The 24,015-nt window shown below is 46.2% G+C and overlaps 1 protein-coding gene across 2 annotated transcripts in view; it reads left to right on the top strand.

Annotated features, from left to right (window-relative positions):
- The first annotated feature begins 261 nt into the window (after window positions 1-261).
- The window catches only part of mgat3 (beta-1,4-mannosyl-glycoprotein 4-beta-N-acetylglucosaminyltransferase), an 87,222-nt gene continuing 63,468 nt past the window's right edge, over window positions 262-24,015 (top strand). Inside the window, exon 1 of one of the 2 annotated variants that reach the window (XM_033013565.1) lies at window positions 262-386. Coding sequence is in view for 1 of the 2 variants with exons in the window: in XM_033013562.1 (XP_032869453.1) it covers window positions 7,547-7,638 (92 nt within the window). In the remaining variant the exon portion in view is untranslated. Of the gene's footprint in view, window positions 387-7,538; window positions 7,639-24,015 lie in introns of those variants that run through there. The other variant, XM_033013562.1, reaches the window with a different exon arrangement.

The raw sequence follows: 24,015 nt of genomic DNA, 5'->3' as shown, positions 1-24,015 counted from the left end.
CGGGGAGAGCAGCGCTTGCTTGCAGTTGCAACGCGAATATTACAGCAGGGAGAGATTGCAAAGGGCGAGTCTGCAACGGGAGAGCAGAGCTTGCTTGCAACGGGGAATCTTGCAAAGGGAGAGCCTGCAGCGGGAGAACTTGCAGCGGGAGAGCCTGCAGCGGGAGAGCTGTCTGAGGTGCTGCTGCTCGGCGGGCGGCGGCCCCTTTAAGAGGCGCGCGGGCCGGGTGGGGGGGTCTCGCTCCCTCGGGCGGCCGGAGATCCGCGGCCCGTTGTCAGCGCGAGGTGAGGTGAAGCGAGGCGAGGCGGCGCCGGGAGACCGAGCCAGCGAGCGGGACGGAGCCGAGCCAGGCCGGGCTGGGCCGGGCCGGCGGCTGCGGGCAATGGGTGAGTGAACGGGCTGGTGGGTGGGTGGGTGGGTGGGTGGGTACCGGCCGCCCTCCCTCCCTCCGACATCAACATCATCCTCCTCCTCCTCCATCCCGGGCCCAGGCCTAACCGCAGCCTCCGCAGAGAGAGAGAGAGAGAGACCACCCCGATCCCGGCTCCAGCACCGGCGTCGACCACCGGGCCCCATGTTACCCCCCCGCCCGCCCGGCCGGCCGTCAGTGAGCCGAGCATCGGCAGCTTCCTCTCCCCCCCTCGTCCATCACAGCGGTCTCCCTTCACCCCTCCCCTCACCATCTACCCTCCCCCACCCTGTCACCTCACCATCCCCTCCTCTCATCATCTCCCCCCCCCCATCTCACCATCCCCCCCCCCCCCGTCTCCTCCCCCCACCATATCCCCCCCCCTGTCACCTCACCATCCCTCCCCCTGTCACCTCACCATCCCTCCCCTCCTCTCATCATCTCCACCCCCCCATCTCACCACCCCCCCCCCCCCCCGTCTCCTCCCCCCACCATATCCCCCCCCCCTGTCACCTCACCATCCCCCCCCCCTATCACCTCACCATCCCGACCCTCCTCTCATCATCTCCACCCCCCCCATCTCACCATCCCCCCCCCCCCCCCCCCGTCTCCTCCCCCCGCCATATCCCCCCTCCCCTCACCATCTACCCCCCCCTGTCACCTCACCATCCCTCCCCTCCTCTCATCATCTCCACCCCCCCCATCTCACCACCCCCCCCCCCCGTCTCCTCCCCCCACCATATCCCCCCCCCACCATATCCCCCCCCTGTCACCTCACCATCCCTCCCCTCCTCTCATCATCTCCCCCCCCCCCATCTCACCATCCCCCCCGACTCCACCCCCCACCATATCCCCCCCCTGTCACCTCACCATCCCTCCCCTCCTCTCATCATCTCCCCCCCCCATCTCATCATCTCCCCCCCCCCCATCTCACCATCCCCCCCCCCCCCCCGTCTCCTTCCCCCACCATCTCCCTCCTCCCCCCACCATATCTCCCCCCCCCGTCTCACCTCACCATTCCCCCGTCTCCTCCCCTCACCATCTCCCCGCACCCTCTCCTAACGACTGCCTCCCCTCTCACCATCTCCCCCCCGTCTCACCTCACCATCTCCCCCCACCATAGCCCCCCCATCTCACCTCACCATTCCCCCCATCTCCTCCCCTCACCATCTCCCCCTCCCCCCACCATCCTCTCCCCCCCCATCTCCACCCTCCCCTCACCATCTTCCCCCCTCCCCATCTTCCCCCCCTCCCCTCACCATCACCCCCCTCTCCTTACAATTCGCCCCCCCCCCCGTCGCCCCCCTCCCCGTCGCCCACCTCCCCTCACGACTGTCTCCCCCCCACCCTCACAACGGTGTCTCCCACATCTCATAATGGTCTCCCTCTCACCTCACAACTGTCCCCCCCCCCCCCCTCCCCGCATACCCAAGAACCCAAACGGTCTCCCCCCCTCAAACACCACGATCTGCCACTCTTTGCCCACATCTCTCACAGTGGCCACACTCATCCACCACACTACCAAAAATGCCCTCCACCACACACCTCTCCCTCGGCAGCTGCTACCCCCCTCCTCCCCACCCAAGCACCCACTCTTCTCCCCCCCCCCCCCCACCTCCTCCACGTCCTCCCTCCCCCCCCCTCATGGCAGCCCCCCCCCCCAACCCTTTGATGGCCATCCGCCCACCCTCACAGGGCCACTCTCCTCCCCCCTCTCTCCCTTACATTCTTCTCCTCCCACCCCTAAAGGGACGCTCTCTCTTAGACTGCCACCCCCTTGACCCCAACCACCCCCCCCACCCCTCTTGGTGGCCATTTTCCCCATGCCCCTCGCAAGTAGCCTCTTACCCCCACCCACAACGGGTCCCACCCCTTACAGTAGCCCCCCCCATTCCTCCCTCATTCTCTCCTTCCCACATCGCAACCTCTTCCCACCACACGCAACGGCCAACATACACCACCCTCCTCCTGATCCACACGGCTGCTACCATCACCCTTGCATCCCCAATCTTTGGCCTTTGCCCACAACCCAAACACCCATCCCCAGTGCCCTCAACCTCACCCCACCCCAAACTGTCACCCATCCCCACCATCACACCCACAGCAACCCCTTACACAAGCTCCCATCTCACGACCACTCACCTCAATGACAGTCGACTGCACCATTGTCAACCTCCACCTGAACCCACACTCTGACCTGCAGCCCCAACACTGTCGTTCATCACCACTCTCGCCCGTATTCTCCGTCCCAATGCTGCTGCAGCCACGATAACAGTCACCCACCCATACAGCTTATCTCTTGCCCAGAGCTCCAACCTCGACCTATGTCATCCCTAACTTGACTTCTTCCTTCCCCCTCCCTCCCCGTCCTCGCCTCTTCGTCCCATTCTCTGGCCAAACATACAGTCCGTTGCCCCTAACACCTGCCCTCCTCCACCCAGTCCGTTTCTGCTAACTGCTTTCCCCCCCCACTCCCCACACAATGATTAACTGAGACCCCTAACTCCTCTTAAACCCTCCCGCACGTTTCTCCATTGAATCCCCCAGAGACCCTCCCTTTATTATCTCATCCAGTCTCAACGTCACACCCATCTTGCAGTACCTGAAGGGTCATGACACGAAACGTCACCCTTTCCTTCTCTCCAGAGATGCTGCCTGTCCAGCCTTTTGTATCTATAAATTTGGTTTAAACCAACATCTGCAGTTCCTTCTTACACATCCCTAGACACCTACTGCCCTAATGTTGATGTTGTTCCCATACCTGGTGGGTCTACTGGCTGAGTGGACCATTGCCAGTGTAATTGCCCCTTTGCCCCTGTGTCAGCGCACTCTGCCTACTCTGTGAGCAGAGGTCAGGCTGAGACAGGGATGGCTCTAGAGTTTAGACTCTGCCACTGCTAATAGTGAAAGTCCAACTGTCATTCAAGGTGTAGCAAGTGACACATTCTCTCTATTCAAAGCCGACTCTCGTTAATCATTTCCGACTCTTGTTAATCATTTCCCCCACGGAAAGGAAACTTGGTTGGGGGGGTGAGGTCAATTTTATTAATGTAAGCCATGTTTGGACACGTTATCAGGAAGGTGATTGCGAAACGACTAGAAGTGTAAGGTCTGATAAAATGTTGGGTGCAATTTAATACCGGATAAATAATGATTGGATGTAGTTTTGCAAGTGCGACGCTTATCAAAGTATACCTTGGGTACATAAAAGATGCTGTGCTTTCATTGTATTAATGAAACAAAAAAATTCCGTGCATGCCTTTTTGTGAAATCATTGACAAGATCAAGACTTGATTTGCGTTAATGTCTGGGCACTGCACGTCTGGAATGTTGCCAAGGCCTTGGGGCAAATCCTCCGATGGTTTGCCGCAGAAAGGGCATGGTTAAGGGGCCGTCCTGGACTCGAGGAGGCACAAGAGCCTCGGGAAAACACACTGGGCTGTAGTCTTGCTCCAAGCGCTCCATCTGTTTGTGGAGCAGGTGGGTTACTTTCATTCCAAGGATGAGGAGTAGTTATCCTGCAACAATGGAAGAGAGCCAGGACTGTTTCTCCAAGCGGAGAAAGTCGAGAGGAAATTTTAACAGAGGCGTCCAAAGTCCTGGAGCGTTTTAAAAGGCTAAATGTGGAAGTGTTCCAATGGCAGAAGGATTGGTGACCAGAGGACAGAGATTTAAAGGACATTGACAAAAGCACAAGAAGGTGATAAGTTTAAGAAGGAACTGCAGATGCTGGACAATCGAAGGTCGACAAAAATGCTGGAGAAACTCAGCGGGTGAGGCAGCATCTATGGAGCGAAGGAAATGGGCGACTTTTCGGGTCGAGACCATTCTTCAGACTGATGTGATGGTGGGGGGGGGCTGGAAGAAGAAAAGAAGCGGAGACAGTGAGCTGAAGGAGAGCTGGTAAGGGGAGGGGAAAGAAGGAGAAAGCAGGGACTACCTAAAATTGGAGAAGTCAATGTTCAATCTTCAAGAAGGGTCTCGACCCGAAACGTCGCCTATTTTCTTCGCTCCATAGATGCTGCCTCACCCGCTGAGTTTCTCCAGAAGGTGATAAGTTGTTTGTTAACGCAGTTGCAGATCTTGGAATTTGTATGTAAAAAGTTTGGAATTAAGTACATTAAGTAAAATTGTAATAGGAAATACTAGGTGGTGGTCGGGGTGGGTGGGGAGGGGGGTGGAGAGAAGAGAAATTTGTAAGGTTACATGGATAGTGTCTGAGAGTGAGATCAGTCCTTGAAAGAGCTGCCAAAGTCTGGATGCTCTCCTTCAGTGGTGGGTGAATGCTGTCTATCAGTTGCCTTGTACCATGCACGTTTTGTTGCAATTCCATTTCTCTTACGCCGCTGAGAGGTTGTGAGAGGTGTTCTGCATTTAATTGAGACAGTTAATTTAATTCAATACAGACGCTAAGGCAGTCGTGGGTCAACCAGTTGCTCTGTGAGGTTTTAGTATTTTCCATGTGCTCGTTGAACAACCCAGTGTCGATTTTACATTTACGTGGCCGTAAGTCTGCGTGGAGTAGGTATTGTATCTGCACTGCATGGATGCCATGTGTCCGAGGAAAAATACTAAAACGTGTCTGAGCTCTCCAAAGAAGGGTCTAGACCCGAAACACCACCCATTCCTTCTCTCCAGAGATGCTGCCTGTCCCACTCTAGCATTTTGTGTCTATTTTTGGTGTAAACCAGCAACTGCAGTTCCTTCCTCCACTGTTCTTGTTAGTGGATGACTCAAAGACCAGAGTGACAGGTTCAAAATGTTGTGCAAAAAAGACTTAAGAAGAAGCGAGGCAAAAATCACTTTGCACGAGGAGTAGTTGCTTTGTTTTTGATTGATTGAAAGATACCATATCGTGACAGGCCCTTCAGCCCACCGAGTTCATGTTGACCATCCAATCGCTCGATTACACTACTTCCTACGCAAAAAGTAAAGTGAAATAATTTTCGGTATATGATCTGTGGTAAAATTGTCTGTGCTATCTAAATGGCGTCTAGTTGGGAAAAGGGGAAGTACAACGGGAGTCCTTGTTCATCAGTCTATGAAAGTAAGCATGCAGGTACAGCAGGCAGTGAAGAAAGCGAATGGCATGTTGGTGTTTATAACAAGAGGAATCGAATATAAGAGCAAAGAGGTCCTTCTGCAGTTGTACGGAACCCTAGTGAGACCACACCTGGAGTACTGTGTGCCGTTTTGGTCCCCTAATTTGAGGAAGGACATTTTTGCTATTGAGGGAGTGCAGCGAAGGTGTACAAGGTTAATTCCCGGGATGGCGGGACTGTCATATGCTGAGAGAATGGAGTAGCTGGGCTTGTACACTCTGGAATTTAGAAGGATGAGAGGGAATCTCATTAAAACATAAGATTTGTTAAGGGCTTGGACACGCTAGAGGCAGGAAACATGTTCCCGATGTTGGGGGAGTCCAGAACCAGGAGCCACAGTTTAAGAAAAAGGAGTAAGCCATTTAGAATGGAGACGAGAAAATACTTTTTCTCACAGAGAGTGGTGAGTCTGTGGAATTCTCTGCCTCAGAGGGCGGTGGAGGCAGGTTCTGTGGATGCTTTCAAGAGAGAGCTAGATAGGGCTCTTAAAAATAGCGGAGTCAGGGGATATGGGGTGAAGGCAGGAACAGGGTACTGATTGGGGATGATCAGCCATGATCACATTGAATGGCAGTGCTGGCTCGAAGGGCCAAATGGCCTACTCCTGCACCTATTGTCTATCAATCAATCAATCAATCAAGTACTTTATTCATCCCCGAGGGGCAATTTAAAGGGCGCATTACAGTAGCTTTTTAAAAAAGAAAGGGACACAATCAACGAAGAGACAAACATTCAAAGCTACTCTCTGCACCAACCGGTCGACCGCACGAGCAGTGATCCGGCAAGGATTGGGTTGTCAGCAGCGATACAATAATAAAGAACACACAAAATGTAACACAAACATCCACCACAGCATTCATCACTGTGGTGGAAGGCACAAAAATTTGGCCAGTCCTCCTCCATTTCCCCCCCCGTGGACAGGACCAGAGTCCAGAGTCAGTCCAGGATCGGCTCTTCCTCACTGGAGACCGCGGCTTTAAGTTGTTGCAGGCCGGCGGTCAAGATTTAAAGTCCCCGCTGCAGCCAGAAGCACCGTAGACTGCAGGGCCGGCGGTCGAAGCTCCCCTCCAGGGGTGATGGTAAGTCCATGCCGGCTCCGCGGTAGAAGTTGGCCGCGGGCCGGCAGTGATGGCGTCTTCTTCCCCTGGGCCCCCCACAAGGGATCCCGGGCTGTAGACGCCGCACCAGCTGGAGCTCTGCAGACCGCGGCTTCAGGCTGCGACTTCAGGCTGCCGGCTGCCCCGGGCCAGCGAAACGGAGCGCTCCCCTCCAGCGAGCCCCAGCGAGGGTTCACCCGCTCCACGCCGAGAGTCCACGCTGCGCCCGCTGCTGAAGCCCCGGGCGCGTCTCCGGGAAAGGCCGCGCCGATCCTTGATGTTAGGCCACGGGGGAGGCGACCTGGAAAAAGTCGCCTCTCCATGGAGGAGGCGACCGAAGCGGTTTCCCCCTTACCCCCCCACACCACCCCCCACACAAAACACACGAAGGAACATTAAATACATACTTTAAAACAAAATAAAAAATAAAAAAAGGTTGAAAAAACTGACGCGCTGCTGACATGACTGCTGCCAGAACAGCGCCCCCGGAGTTGCTGGGAGGAGGTAGGTTCCACTTGGAAAGGAATCGTTAGAATATAAATCAATTTTAATATTGACTGACGAGGAGCAGCAACAAACCTCTACACAACAATGACTCTTTCACACTCTGACAATCATTGCATTGCACAAAGGCTGACAATGCCTATTAATTGCGTAATGCCTATTAATTGGCAACCTGTGGCATTCCACCCAGTTTAACATCAGTCATAGTCAATCTTTGGATTTATTCAATTGACTCAGTGCCTGGTTGCAATACAGTTGGAAGTTGCTGATGTAGAATTGAAAATGGATACAATACAATTCAATTTATTGTCATTGTACCTTGTACGTAAGGAGTTAATTTGAAGAGGCGGTAGATGTGGTGTAGAGGTGTGTGGGGAGGGAAGTACACAAAGTGCTGGAGTAACTCGGCAGGTCAAGCAGCATCGCTGGAGAACATGGATAGGTTACGTTTCAGGTTGAGGCCCTTCTTCGGACTGATCCTTATGGCAGATGAATTGTACAAAGATTTCCAGAGGACTATTCAAAGGTGCCGTGTGTGATTCTGAGTGGAATGGAATTGGAAGTTATAAAGTATTAAATATAAAAACTTTTCTGGAAAGAAGGCAACTGGGGAGATAAATGGTTTCAAGGTATGAGGGGTTGCACCATGATGCCAGTATTCTGTTTGCTGGACTTGGTCGAGGAAGATGTATCATTTGAAAGCTGGAAAGAGTCCCAAGCAATACCAGGGCTTGAGAGCCTGAGCTACAGGGAGAGGGTTGGGCAGGCTAGAACTTTATTCCTTGGAGTGAAGAAGGCTGAGGGGTTATCTTATAGAAGTGTACAGGGATGGTGAGGTTTTTTTTAATTTTTTTTACCTAGAGTAGGGGAATCCAGAACCAGATGAACTAGGTTTAAGGTGAGAGGAAAACATTTTTTAATAGGAACCTGAGGAGCAGCATTTTCAGTCAGAGCATGGTGGGTATATAAAATGTGTTGCCAGGTGAAGTAGTTGAGGCAGCTACTGTAACAGCATTTTAAAGACACTCGGGTACATAGATAGGAAAGCTTTAAAGGGATATGGGCCAAATGCGGTCAGATGGGACTAGCTTAGATGGGGCATCTTGGTCGGCATGGACGCGTTGGGCCGAAGGGCCTGTTTCTGTGTTGTGTATATATAACTATAAAAACATATGCGATTGTAGTCGGATGTAGATAAATATGCTGGAGAAACTCAGCGGGTGAGGCAGCATCTGTGGAGTGAAGCAATAAGTGACGTTTGGGATCTAGCCCAGTCTGTTGGCCTTCAGTTCCTCATGTCTGCTCTGCCATTCAGAAAGAATCACGATTATCTTTTACCTCAGCGTTACTTTCCAGTACTAATCCCTTAATATCGATTCCCTTCATATATATTTTTTTAAATCTATTGATGTCTGCCTCAAATGTGTTTCTACCTTGAGTATGTCCAGTGTTAAAGTACAGTTGAGAACGAGAGGACCGTGTGAGGAGATGTGATAAGCTGGTGGATCGGATAAAGGTTGTAGCTAGAATTCGTCAACAATTGCGAGAGGAACATTTCCGTTTATGAAAAGCAATAAATAGGGGAAGTTTCGGTGACAGAGCAGTTTGACAAGCATTAAATACACAACTTGGTTTGACAGACTATTTTATTTTAAAGTGAAGGTATTACTCTTTGAGGCCAAAGGCATAGAATGTAACAGATATAACTGTGAATCACCATAAAGCATTTTGATGTTACAGTAGCATTGAACCATTGGCAGGATGATGAAAAAATAGTGAATGTTCTGAAAATTCAATAGGAAGCTGTCTAGTGTGATGAAATATAAGTACATAGCAAGCTGGGAAAAGTGAAAATATATACAAATGGAGAATATAAAGGGGTTATTTAATGGAGACCAAAAATGATGGCTTCATTATATGCTTAATGAATCACAGGAATGTGTTTGCAAGGTTTGATGCAGAGCAGTGTGTCGTTGAATTAGGGCTGATGACTCCCGAGCTAAAGAGGCAGGAATTAAGGTGAACTCTAAAGAAAAACTAAAGTGAATAAAATGGAGTTTTTCGGGAGGGATTTCCAATCTTTTGGCATTGGGAGCCAAATGTGGGCTGATGGGAATCGGAACGAGTCGAGAGTTGGAACGCAGGAGGGTTTTGAAAACTAAGATGAGAATTTAAAATCGGGGGAATTCAATGGACCAGGAGGTAGTACAGGTCAGTGAACTCAGAGGTAAGAGGCAAATGGGGCTTGGTGCCAGAGAGACTACAAGCAACTGTTTGGCGATTCTGTATACAGAGCTCAGTGTGGGAGCTGTAGATTAATTACATCTGGGGTAAGAGAGGCTTGAACAGGCCTCTTGGCAGCAGACAAGCTCAGTAAAGTGATTTTGGAAATGTAATGCCTTGCTAATGGAGGGGGAATCTGAGCAAAGTGACCTAAGATACTAATTGTCCTGTATAACCTGAGATGATTGTCAGGCATATGTAGGTTGCAGTCATTGGCTCAGGTATGTAGGTCTTTGGCAGGGTCCAAAGGCAAACAATCTTCCACTTCCTAGCTTTCTTTTTTTTTAAATCCAAGAGGTTTATCCATGGAGTCGTAAAGCGTGGAAACGGGCTCTTTGGCCCACCTTGCCCACATCAACCAAGATGCCCCATCTACACTAATCCCACCTGCCTGCGTTTGGCCCATACACTTCTAAACCTTTCCTGTCCATATACCATGTTCAAATGTTTTTTAAACATTGCGATAGTACCTGCCTCTGGCAGCTCATTCCATATACCCATCACACTTTGCATTAAAAAAATTACCCCTCAGGTTCCTATTAAATCTTCCCCCGCCCCCTCCCCCTCACCTTACACCAATGTCCTCTGGTTCTTACACTTGGTAAAAGTTTAATGCGGATAAGTGCGAGGTGTTACATTTTGGGAAGTCAAACCAGAGCAGGACCTTCACATTAAATGTCAGGGCCCTGGGAGGTGTTGTGGTGCGTTAAACTCCCTTAATCAGGGCTCGCCCAACTGATCCAGATCCTGCTGCAATTTTTGATAACTGTGTAGTCACCTCCTAACTCTCTGCTTATCCTTGCTGCGGGCCTTGACTTTGTGTGAGGGCCAGGTTTATCGTCTGTACTGTGACAGTAGAGCAGGCCCATTGACCTGCCCGTACCCTTTGACATAATTGACATCGTCCTCCTCTTTGCTGCCATCCCAGTGGTTCTGCACTCAGACTCCGTTCCTATCTACTGTCAAAACAATCTAGTCGCCCCCTCTTCCTGCTCCAGAATGATAAGCCCCTGAAATCTCCTCCAGTTTTGTTTCTCCATCTGGGATTTCTGTCGCTGCTCCATTGTGATTCTGCCTTCAACCATTTAATTCTGCAATCTTAAAATCATATCATGGTCGCAACAAGGAGGTAGACCATCTGGTCCGGGTGTCTGTGCTGTTTCTCCAACAGAGAAACTCTCTTGTACCACACCCATCCCCTTCCCTCAGGCTATTCTCGGTAGCCTGGGTTATTTTTTCTGCACTCTACATTAAGATTGTTTCCCTTTTTAACCACAATATAATCTGTCTTCACCCATCTGTAGCGTGACAATCCTGATTCTAACTACATGCTTCGCCCAGAGGGTTGTCTTCATGTCACTATTAATTCTCTTTCCTTTTGTGGTGCAGTTCAGGTTCCTAAGGTGCAGTTCAGTTACTCAGAGGAAGGTTCAGCCATTGGGAGGGTTTTTAGGAGCGATTGGGGCTGGAGTTAAAAACTCGTGCTCATCTAATTACAGGTTGGGTAATGGGTGGGGTGGGATGCGTGGCAGGTATATCATCACTTTTTTTTCTCTTTCTGTTTGTGTCTTTTTATTTCTCTATTCCTTCCTTATTTATTTTACTTACTCTTTGGATACACCACTTTGGTAGTCTAGGGGGTCTATCCTTGCACTTTCCACTTTTTCTCTCTCATGCTTTTTCTCTCCTCTTTTCTCTTTTAACTATAGCTAAAAGTCAAAATTGAAACTGTACAATAACTGTATTATGTCATATGCCGCTGGTTATATTTTTGTACACTTGCTTCTAATTTAAAAAAAATAATAATTTAAAAAAAACTCGCCACCCACCCTGGCCACAAAACATCCCAGGAGAAGTGAAACTAGCACATCCTCACGCACTGTGTCATACAGCATGGAGGAAGGCCCTTCGGCCCAACTTGCCCACACTGCTTTTGTGTTACAACTGGTCTGGGAACCCCTTTAGATGTGATTTTAGATCAGTGACCAACTGAAACACACCAGATATCACGAGACAAGAATCAGCATAGAGTGATACTTGCCCTCACCGATCAACTTGCCCCATCTACACTAGTCGCACCTGCCTACGTTTGGCCCATATCCCGCTAAATCTATCCTATCCATTTACCTGTCTAAATGTTTCTCGGTAGTAAATGTTTTGCGATCGCATCTGCCTCAACCTCCTCCTCTGGCAGCCTGATCCAAACACCTACTGCCCTTTGTGTAAGATAGTTGTCCCTCATGTCCCTATAAATCGTTCCCCCATCACCTTGTATTCAAGAGAGTGTTAGATATAGCTCTTAGGTCTAACGGAATCAAGGGATATGGGGAGAAAGCAGGAACACGGTACTGATTTTGGATGATCAGCCATGATCGTAATAAATGGCGGTGGTGTCTCGAAGGACCGAATGGCCTACTCCTGCACCTATTTTCTATGTTTCTTTCTTACAGCTGGTTCTTGCCCTCTCTATCAAGAGGTACGCCCTCCCACTGTTCTTACCCCTCATCGTTTTGTGCACTTAATCAAACATCTCTTCAACGAAAGCAGTCCAGGCCTCTAATATCAGAGTCAAAAATGTTTATTTGTCATATTCAGCGGATGCGAACCAGAGCAATGAAATTGCTTGCTGCAGCCTTACATGCACAGTAAATGCAACAACAATAAATTATCAGTTATTCTAAGCAAACTAGTGCAAAACCCACCGTGTGTAGAGCAACCATTGTAGCTCAAAATCCGTAGTGGTTTGGTTCAGTGATGGAAAGGGGGGGGGGGGGGGGGGACGCAGGGGTACGGCGTTCCACTAGTTTTCAATTTGCAGCTCGGGATTAATGACTGCAGAAAGATTCCCACTTTATTCAACTCGGACGAAAACGATTTGTTAACTGCTACTGTTATCACTTATTAACAGCCAGTAGTTAACAGTAGTTATACAATGTGTCATCGATACATCAATCCACATTCCTCAGTAAATGTAATTGTGTTTTAACACCGCGTTCCCTTGAATAAAATTCAAGGGAGAATTTCTTAAACTCACTGTCAGGGCTACCGGACCGCGAGCACGGGCTCAGGTAAAGTCATGTTATCTTATTATTCCACGTTATTTTATTTGACTCCGTGCCCCTCTGCCCTCTCCGCCGCTCTCCCCACGCACTCCCCACTCCCCGCTTCCCGTTCCCCGCTCCCCACTCCCTGCACTCTCCCAGCTCTCCGCTCTCCCCGTTCCCCGCTCTCTCCACGCTCCCCACCTCCCGCTCCACGCGCTCTCCCCGCTTCCCTCTCCCCGTTCACTGCTCCCCGCGCTCTCCCCTAGCTTTGCCCGCTCCCCGTGCTTTTACCCTAGATCTGCGCTCTGCCCGCTCTCGAAAACTCAATGATGTATTTTGGGAGGTATTTTGTAGAAAGGAGATGCATAAAATGTGCACATTTAAAAAATCAGGGTACAGATATACAAACCTTCAAAAGCAAATGATATGCTACATTTTCAAATGGGAAATAATGCTTAAGAACCTAATAGAAAACTTGTATAAATCATTGGTTGTGCCATAGTTAGAAATTATGTTCAACTTTTCTGGAACGATATGTCCTTCAGCTAACAAAAATAATGAATAATTAGTTTGAGTTAGTCAATTAGTTAATGGTGCAGTAACGCTTGGCTAGCAGTCACCGTTGAATGTTATTCGATAAACTAGTTAAGAGGGAAGGATGAGTCAGAAACCAAAGCTCTAAATTTAAGTAAACTTTGGGAAAGTGAGGCAGAAGAGTAGACTATGCAGAGTATTGACAAACAATGTGAAATGTTCCAAGATCTTCTTGACCTGTACATTTTGAATTGAATTGAAATTATTTGTCATTCAAAAATGAATGAAAAGAAATGAATGTTATCCCTAACAACTAAGTTCAGGTAGACAGTAACATGGATAAGGGAGAGCCAGTGGATGTAGTGTACCTGGACTTTCAGAAAGCCTTTCATTAGGTCCCAAACAGGAGATTAGTGGGCAAAATCAGAGCACATGGTATTGGGAGTAGGGTATTGACATGGATAGAAAATTGGTTGGCAGAGGAAACAAGGAGTAGGAATTAACGGTTCCCTTTCAGAATGGCAGGTAGTGACTAGTGGGGTACCTCAAGGCGGTGCTGGGACTGCAGCTATTTACAATATATATTAATGATTTAGATGAAGGAATTAAAAGTAACATTAGCAAATTTGCAGATGACACAAAGCTGGATGGCAGTATGAACTGTTAAGAGGATGCTATGAGGATGCAGGGTGACTTGGATAGGTTGGGTGAGTGGGAAGATACATGGCAGATGCAGTGTAATGTGGATAAATGTGAGGTTATCCACTTCAGTGGCAAGAACAAAAGGCAGATTATCATCTGAATGGCAGGTAGACACAAAATGCTGGAGTAACTCAGCGGGTCAGGCAGCATCTCTGGAGCAAAGGAATGAGTGACGTTTCTGGTCGAGACCCTTCTTCTGTATGGTGTCAGATTAGGAAAAGGGGAAGTGCAACGAGACCTGGGTGTACTTGTACATCAGTTACGGAAAATAAGCATGCAAGAAACATCAGGCAGTGAAGAAAACTAATGGCATGTCAATGTTCACACCGCTGGGATGTAAGCTATCCAAGCGAAATATGAGTTGCTGTTCCTCCAATTTGCGCTGGGCCTCACTCTGACAATGGAGGAGGCCCAGGACAGAAAGGTCAGATTGGGAATGGGAGGGGAATGGCGTGAATTCACAGCTTTATCCTGTGATTTAACCACAGCTACTTAATCCAAGGGCAAGCGAACAAGCGGACAGACAGACGAAAGCAACGATTGTAGAGTGGAATAGATGACATTTCGGGTCGAGACAGCTGAGTCAGGGGAAAGAGGAACAAGAGATATAGACTATGGTCTTTCTCAAAACAATCTACTGTGGTTTAACTCATACCTTCATAACAGACGCCAATGTGTCACCTTTAATGGAAGTCAATCCAATTCCTTAATTGTTGAGAAGGGGGTCCCGCAAGGTTCGTCTTTGGGACCACTCCTTTTCTCTATTTTCATAAACGACCTCCCTAATATCTGTTCTGACTGGCAAACACAACTATATGCCGATGATGCAGTGCTATATACATCTAGTACTAACAAGTCTGAAATTGAAAGATCCCTTCAATCAGATCTTACTTCTGTTCAGAAATGGCTATTATTTAACAAATTAATTTTAAATAAAAATAAATCATGCAGTATGTTATTTGGTACCAGACAAGGCCTTCGTAATTCTGTAGATCTGACTATATCATTTAATGAAGGATCACCATTAGAACAAGTATTGAACTTCAAATATCTTGGTGTTTGGCTCGACCCAACGCTTTCATTTACGCAGCATAGTGAGACGATTACTAAAAAACTCAGCTGTAATCTAGCTATTCTTTACCGCCATATAAATTGTTTCACCTTTCAGATGAGAAAAATAATTGTCTCTCAACTACTACTACCAACACTGGATTATGCTGATATTGTCTATCAGAATACATTTGATACACATCTTCAACCCCTCAATGTAGTTTATAATAGTCTTTGCAGATTTATTTTAAGGTGTCCATATATAACTCACCACTGTTCTATGTACGAAACTAAACTGGTTATCCCCCCACGCTCGAAGATGCTACCACTGGTTCCAGTTCATCTTTAAATGCATCCATCTCAATTACCCTTCTTATTTAAAACAAGACCTATTACCATACACACCCTCATATTCACTAAGACATATTCAGCAACCCTTCTTTTTCATTCCAAGAACTAACAAAGAAATTGGGAGACGTGCATTTAAATTCAAAGCTCCTTCTGACTGGAACACTCTGCCTAGTACCATAAGACCTATTAGCTCATTTCGTCTATTTAAAAATACACTTTTACCCTTCCTTATAAAACCATGTACCTGTTTCTAGTATTAGAGTCTTCGAGCTCCTTTATCTAGCTTGCTCTGTGTGTGATCATTTGGCATAACTATTGTATATGCATGGCCATTACACTTATGTATTATTGTATTGCATTGTGTAACAAGGTCTTATATTGTATTATGTCACAATATCATGAAATAATATATCATGTAATAATGTTGATAGTATGTATTAACGTACGATGTATGATAGGTGGTATATGGTATTATGCATCAACATTATGCTGTAACACATAACTATTATTATTATTGGATATGTAAAGCCAATTAACAATTGTTATAAACTATAACAAGTGGGGATGGAGGTGTTTTGGGATTGGTGTGTGGGTAGGTGGGTCAATGAGAGCCTCTATGTATGTTATGTCTTGTGCTGTATGTTCTATGTTGGACCCCCTCGAAAACGAGATGACTGTCCATCTCAAGGGGTTATCCATGAATAAACTTGTTTCAACATTTCGGGTCGAGACCCTTCTTCAGCTGAGTCAGGGGAAAGAGGAACAAGAGATATAGACGGTACTAAGGACAAATGAATGGAAGATATGCCTATACCTCCCGTTTTCCTTTCTACTAGAAAGGTTTTAGGAACTAGAGTACCCATAGTTCCTAAAACCCATTTCCATCACTGGTTTGGTTAGTGTCGTGCGGGGTGCTTCATGAGCCTGATGGTTGTTGAAAGGAATGTTCTATATTTCTGTCAAGTTGATTGCTTTTCTTATTTATTGAGCTTCATTTTTATGTGTGTTTATTACAGTATCTATTGACAAACCTGTTGGGCTGCTGCAAGTAAGAATTTAATCGTTGCGTTTTGGTATGACAAGAAAATATTCTTGATGCTTGGCTCAGTAAATAACTCCTTGTGTGTCGATGAATGGATGCAAAATTTGATGGAAAGACTAGTGTAAATAAAAATGGGATTAATATAGGTTTAGAGCAAATGGGTCGTTCACGGTTGGCACTGACTTGGTGCAGTGTCTCTCTCTGACTTTGCTTCTGTGTTTATCAGGGAGGATAACAAGGTTAATATGACTACGGTCAGGCAAGCGCCTCCACTGTCACACTGTGAAAACAGAGAGGATGAGACAGAGTTTCTTCCCACAGGCCATCAGGATTGTAAACTCTTATCTCACCAGGGACTAATTTACTGTTGTGTTGTGTCTTAAAACAATTTTTTTTTCTAAAATGTAAATACTGGTTCTGTTCTATTCTGTTCTGTTGTTTTTGCACAATCCGCAGGCATTGCCGCTTTCATTTCACTGCACATCTTGTATGTGACAAATAAACTTGACTTGACTTGACTCGAGTAGATGAGAACCAAAGGATAGAGTGCTGGAATAACTCAGCGCGTCAGGTAGCATCTCTAGCGAACATTGATAGGTGACATCTTGGGAAGGATCCTGACCTGAAACATCACCTACCGTGTTCTCCAGACATGCTACCCGAGTTACTCCAGCACTTTGCGTCTTTTTTTTTGTTGTAAACCAGCATCTGCAATTCTTTGTGTTGGGATCCAAAGAATATTGAACTGTTTAAGGTGGGGAGTAGCTGATGAACTAGACAAAGAATAAATCTTGGGTTTTGCTCATTGGTAGATGGTCAGTGAAGCCAGGGCAGTACCTCCATGTTTATGAAAATATATCTGTGAAAACAGTGCATAAATCTGAGAAGGGGTAAATAAATATAAGGTAACTGGATGCCACTGATGGGAAAGATGTATCTCCCCTTGTACTCCCAGGATTACATTGAAACCATATAGGTACAAGCACCCTGAGAACGCATATCTGAATGTACTAAAGAGTAGGTAGGAATAATGTTTAAGAAGGAACTGTAGATGCTGGAAAATCGAAGGTAGACAATGCTGGAGAAACTCAGCGGGTGAGGCGAAGGAAATAGGCAACGTTTCGGGTCGAGACCCTTCTTCAGACCAAAGATCCTATAGCGGAGCAAGATAGACCACTCCTGCTAAATGGGCTGATGTGTAGTACGCAACGGAGCGGAACGTGGGCCTTTTTTTCATCCATCTCCGTAACCCAACCCGACTCGCAGTGTAATCAACGTTGCGGGGGAACAGTTTGTGTTAATAAATTAAAATTCTGAAAATGAGGAGAAGCATTTTACCAAATAACTTTTATTTTTACGAGGATGTTTCCGTAACCGGCTTCCGTCTCCGCACTAGTATCTTTGCTCCGCTATAGGATCTTTGGTGCGGAGACGGAAGCCAGTTACGGAAATGGGGGCGAAAATTATCCATGAATCTGCCCATGACCATACTACGCCTTTTTCGTCGAGTGATCTATCTTGCTTGCTATAGGATCTTTGCTTCAGACTGATGTGAGGGTGGGGGGTGGGAAGAAGAAAGGAAGAGGCAGAGACAGTGGGCTGTGGGAGAGCTGGGAAGGGGAGGAGAAAGCAGGGACTATCTGAAATTGGAGAAGTCAATGTTCATACTGCTGGGGTGTAAACTGCCCAAGCGAAATATGAGGTGCTGCTCCTGCAATAATGTGGTGGGTGTGTTGTATTTGATTATTCAAATAGACTGATTAAACCAGAGGTTACAAAATACGGATCCTAGGCTGTTCAAATCGAGTTTTCCCTAGGCTGTTCAAATCGAGCTTGTTCAGCCTACCTCAGTTGCTGACGAAAAATCGTTTGAAGTTTCGCTCGCTGGTGCTATTTTTACATTTTACGGGTTTATTTAATTATTATAGTAAGTTAAAAATTAACCTCTAAACCCGGGACTGCCGACAATGGGTCGGTTCTCATACAGGGGACAACGGAAGGTAGGTTGTTTATTTTTACATTAAAAAGCGCTTCTAAAGATCCCTTTATACAAAGTTTTATGTTGCGAGTAGCTAATTTGGGGGCCCATTAAATCCCGCAGTATCTTTCTGGGCATTTGGGGGCACAAATCTACCGCAATGTGAACGTTCTAAACCAGCGCGTTCCACAGGATCCCACTCGAAAGCTGATTTAAATGGCCATTAATTTACAGCAATTGAACACTAAATTCCTTCCATTTGTCCTATAAATTAATGTAAATGAGATTTTAAAATCATGTTTTATTGTGAATTCTTTGTGAATATTATTTGGACACTTAGGCTATTTAAAAATGTTAATCATTTCTTAAGAAATGGATAGATGTTTAGATCTAGTAATTGAAGTTTGGAATTAGCTAAAATTGGGTAACTAACTAATTATATGCTTTAATTTCAGGTCATCCAAGTAAGATTATTTTATATTTGTTTCAGAATGCTTCAATCTATGATAACTGAAAATTTCATTCAGTTCTCTTAATTTTTAAGAAAGTTATGGGCTTTTGACTGTCCACGATCACAGCTTTTTTGTTATGTCCATAGAAAATCAATAGGGAACAAGATGCTAATTTCCGAGTGTGAAAATGGCCATAACTTTTTAAATACTTGAGATATGAAAGTGAATTAGGTGTCAAATTAAACTTATTTTTATGCTTTATCTGATGGGATAAATTGCAGACTTGATTTTTAAAATCTCAAAATTTTGTAACATTGCTAGATAACAAAATGAAACAGTCACAGAATACTTGGGTGAGTTATAATGTTTCCTATTGTGTGTTGCTAAAGTTTTAAAATAATACTTGGTAAACGAATGACAAAACAATAATGGACTTTGAAGTGGTCATGCAAATTAAAAAGCAATTGCAATACCGATAAGGGTGCATTTTGATAGGAATGCGAGAGACCACATTATCTTGCTGAATAAGGGGGTTGCACGTAAGGTCACTGGGTTATAGGGTTTGACGCACTGTGCCGCTCAATCCATCTGGAGGACATCCGTCACTTCCGGTATATGTTATTAATACAAGAAACGGGTACTTTCCTACCTATTAAAAACCGCCAAAATGTTGAATGTTTACGCTGAAAAAAATTGTGGAAGTCGGGGTAAGTGTGAGAGACATGTACCCAACTTTAGAATTCCAAAAGTGAAGCGAAATGAAGGTAAAGAGAAGCAGAGCAGAAGGGACAACGGCAGCTAAAGTACTTGGTAAACATTGGCCGTGCAGATATCGTAATTGAAAATATTGGGAATTATCGCGTTTGCTCACTGCATTTCATCAACAGTAAGGCATTATTTGTGTTTTTTCTTGATTCCTTTGGTATCTAAAAAGTCTCAGAAGTGATCAATGTGGCTGTAAATTTTTCATCAGGTGCGTTTTCATTTTGTATGTAAAAACTCACTTGAGAACCATGGGTGATTAAAAAAAATTACAGCCAGATTTATCACTTCTGAAACTTTTTAGATGCCAAAGAAATCAAGAAAAAACACAAATAATGCCTTAGTTGATGAAATGCAGTGAGCAAACCGCCAATGTTCGCCAAGCACTCTTGGCTGTTGTTGTCCCTTCAGCTCTCGCTTCTATCTACCATCATTTCTCCTCACTTTTGGAATTCCGAAGTAGGCTAAATGTCTCACACGCTTATCCCGATTTTCATAATTATTTGCAGCGCAAAAATTAACATTTTCGGCGGGTTTTAAAGGGCCCGCTACGCTGGAATCAATGGTAAGTGCCTACCTGCAGTACATCACGTGTAATCCATTTGGCGTAGCGTAGCAACAGTACGGGTCATGGGTCGTGACCCGACTGCCGTGAAAACTCCCTATAGGTGCAGGAATATAGTAGACGAGAGAGCTGAGATTATGTGCAACGAAGCATGCAGATGCAGTAATTGTGTAGGAAAGAACAGCAGACGCTGGTGTAAATCAAAGGTAGACACAAAATGCTGGTGTAACTCAGCGGGACAGGCAGCATCTCTGGAGAGAAGGAATGGGTAACCCATCCCTTCTCTCCAGAGATGCCTCCTGTCTCGCTGAGTTACTCCAGCATTTTGTGTTTACCACATGAAGTAATTATTATGGTTTATTGTTTGTACCTCGGTAAGATAAAACACTAGAAATCTTGCACAAAGCATTGGTCTCCAGAGTGTGGAAGGGATATGAGGCACAGGAAAAGATGCAAAATAGAGACACAAAGAGATTCCACACGGAAACAGGCCCTTTGACCCACCAAGTTTGAGTTGAACACCAACCTCTCATTTATACTGAGGTACTAATCCCACATTAATCCCATTTTTAAATTATTTCTATATTGCCATCAACTATCACAGATTTTACAACTCCCCTACATACAGGTAATATACAGTTTAGTTTAGAGATACAGCGTGGAAACAGGGCCTTCGTCCCATAGAGTCCACACTGATCAGCGATCCCTGCACTATAATGCTATTCTACGCACACTAGGGACAATTTATACCAAGCCAATTAACCCACAAACTTGTTTGTCTTTGAAGTGTGGGAGAAAACCGACGATCTCGGAGAAAACCCACGCAGGTCACGGGAAGAGCCTACAAACTCCGTACGTACAGCACCCGTAGTTGGGATCAAACCTGGGTCTCTGGTGCTGTAAGGCAGCAACTCTAGTTGCTCCACAGTGCCGCCACAGGGGCTAATTAACCTACTAGCCTGCCCATCTTTAAGATGGCAGGACACTGGAGCTCCGGAGGAGTGATACAGTGTGGAAACAGGCTCTTCGGCCCAACTTACCTACAACGGCCAAAATGACCCTGCTACACTAGTCCCACGTGCCCTCATTTGGTCCATATCCATCCATGTACCTGTCTAACTGATTGTTAAACGATAGGATAGTCCCAGCCTCGTCTACCTCTTCTGGCAGCTTGTTCCATACACCTAATCCTTTGTGTGAAAAAGTTACCTCTCAGATTCCTATAAAATCTTTTCCCCTTCACCTTAAATATATGTCCTCTGGTCCTTGATTCACCTACTCTGGGCAAGAGACTCTATTCCTCTCAAGATTTTATACACCTCAATAAGATCTCCCCTCATTCTCCTGCACTCCAAGGAACAGAGTCCCAGCCTACTCAACCTTTCCCTATAGCACTGAAGAAAGTCTGAAATATTGCTCTGAAATAGTCTGAAGAAGGGTTTCGGCCCGAAACGTTGCCTATTTCCTTCGCTCCATAGATGCTGCTGCACCTGCTGAGTTTCTCCAGCATTTTTGTCTACCTTCGATTTTCCAGCATCTGCAGTTCCTTCTTAAACACTTTCCCTATAGCTCACACCCTCTACTCCTGGCAACATCCTTGTAAATCTTCTCTGTACTCTTTCCAGCTTGACAACAACTTTACTAGAACATAGTGCCAGACTGAACACAATACTCTAAATGCAGCCTCACCAACGTCTAATGCAACTGCAACGTGACCTCCCAACTTCTATACTCATTACTCTGACTGATGATGGCCAATGTGCCAAACACCTTTTTGACCACCCTATCTACCTGTGACTCGACCTTCAAGGAACCATGCACCTGCACTCCCGGATCCCTCTGCTCAAAACACTCCCCAGAGGCCATCCATTCACTGTGTAGGTCCTGCCCTTAATGCAACACTTCACATTTCTCTGTATTAAACTCCATCAACCGAAAGGTCTGAATGACAAATAAAGGATTCAATTCAATTCATCAACCATTCCTCCCGCCCAGCTGGCCAATCGATCAAGATCCTGCTGCAATTTTTCACAACTATCTTCACTATCTGCAAAACCACCCACTTTTGTGTCATCAGCAAACTTGCTAATCTTGCCATGTATGTTCTCATCCAAATGATTGATATAGATGACAAACAGTAACGGGCCCAGCACCAAACCCTGAGGCACATCACTCATCACAGGCCTCCAGTCTGAGAAGCAACCTTCCACCATCATCCTCTGGTTCCTTCCATGAAGCCAATTTTCTCGCCATTCAGCTATCTCTCCTTGGTCCCATGCGATCTAACCTTCCAGAGCAGCCAACCATGCGGAACCTTGTCGAATGCTTTGCTGAAGTCCATGTACACAACATCCAGAGCTCTGCCCTCATCAACCTTTTTGGTCACGTCCTCAAAAAACACAATCAGATTTGTGAGACACGACCTCCCACGTACAAACCCATGCTGACTATCCCTAATCAGCCCTTGGCCGTCTAAATGCCTGTAAAAACCCATACAGACACCAAGAGAGTGTGCAAACTCCACACAAACAGCACCTGAGGTCAAATTGAGCCTGTTCGCCTGTGCTGTGTTTCTGTGGCTCTATTGCCTGCGCCACTGTGCTGCCCAAACAATATATCTCTGAGGATGATACCACAACAGAAAATAAATGTGGAAATATTGAAGTTGGGGCAGTTTATTCCCATAAGGAGAAAACTGAAGGGTGACTCCAGGGAGGCTTTTTAAGTTTGATCTTTACATACAGGGTATGGGCGAGTCTAATGCTCGTGCGTGTGAAAGCAAATAATTGTAGCCAGGAATTCAAGAGGGAGGATGTTTAGTCAGGGTGGGTGCCTGGAACGTGCTGCCCAGGGTGGTGTCTGAGAAGCTTTTAGATATGTACATGACTATGTAGGTAATGGAGGGATGTGGATCATGTGCAAACAGATAAGATTAGTTTATCTTGTACACGGACATTGTGGGCTGGTGGGGCCATTCCTGTACTGTACTTTCCCATGATAGACTGAAAATGCTGGAGTAACTCAGCGGGACAGGCAGCATCTCTGGAGAGAAGGAATATGTGAGATTTCAGGTCGAGACCCTTCTTCAGACTGAGAGTTGGGGAGGGGAAAACTAGAGGTATGTAAAGGTACAAAGAACAAATGAATTACATTTATGAAAATAATAAATCAAAGCCAGCAATGATGATCAAGGAAAGGTGGAGCCCACAATGGTCCAATGTTGGCTGTGGAAAAGGTGATGCAAACCGTGAAATCAAGCAGGATGGCAGTGTACCTAGTAGGCCAACTAAGGCGGGGGAGGGACGGAGAGAGGGAATGCAAGGGTTACTTGAAATTAGAGAAATCAATATTCATACTGCTGGGTTGTCGGCTGCCTAAGCTAAATATGAGGTGCTGTTCCTCTGGTGTTTGGCCTCACTCTGACAGTGGAGGAGGCCCAGGACAAAAAGGTCAAAAAGTATTTTTCCATGCACTCATGAAGCGAATGAAGGAATGCTCCATAACTATGAGATAGGAAAATAGAAGTGCAATAGTGAAGTAAGGCAGGAGGTGGTGGAATGTTGGACTGAAGATCTCCATCAGTGGTCAGTTTCTGCACCCGAACACTCTCTCTGTCTCTCTCATGGGAAAGGTCCATCACACTTTCTTTCAGCTCCCTTTTCCAACATTGTTATAACATGGAATGATTGTCTCCCAGCATCCTGTGCTTTGCGCTAATCTCTGTTTTTAAGTGATATATAGTTTCTGTGCAATCTGAGATTTGTATGCAATGTCTGGGCTTGCATGGAACTGAAACAATGTCATCAATGGGGGCTGCTTGTGTGAAGAATGCCTAGGATAGACATCCACCCTGCTCAGACCTGTATGATATATTGCGCGACTTCTAATGGGGAAATTAGAAACTGTTTGAAGATTTTTGAAATATTTGGTCATATTGCCACGAAGTAAATTCAAATGTATCCAGTGGCAGCACCTTATGGCCATGTACGAGTTCATCACAAGAGCTCTCCCGAGTTTGCCCTGATTCGAACTCGGAGATTTACGGTAATGGCCACTCGTCACGGAGACGGTAAGCACGGAGAATGAACGTAGCGGGTACGTCGGAGCTCGGGGACGTCTCTTAGTGGCTCGTAACGCTAA

Source organism: Amblyraja radiata, chromosome 38 (assembly GCF_010909765.2).
Source record: "Amblyraja radiata isolate CabotCenter1 chromosome 38, sAmbRad1.1.pri, whole genome shotgun sequence".
NCBI classification, from domain to species: Eukaryota; Metazoa; Chordata; class Chondrichthyes; order Rajiformes; family Rajidae; genus Amblyraja; species Amblyraja radiata.
The sequence above is the reverse complement of the archived record's forward strand: the minus strand, read 5'-3'. Positions and strand labels throughout refer to the sequence as shown.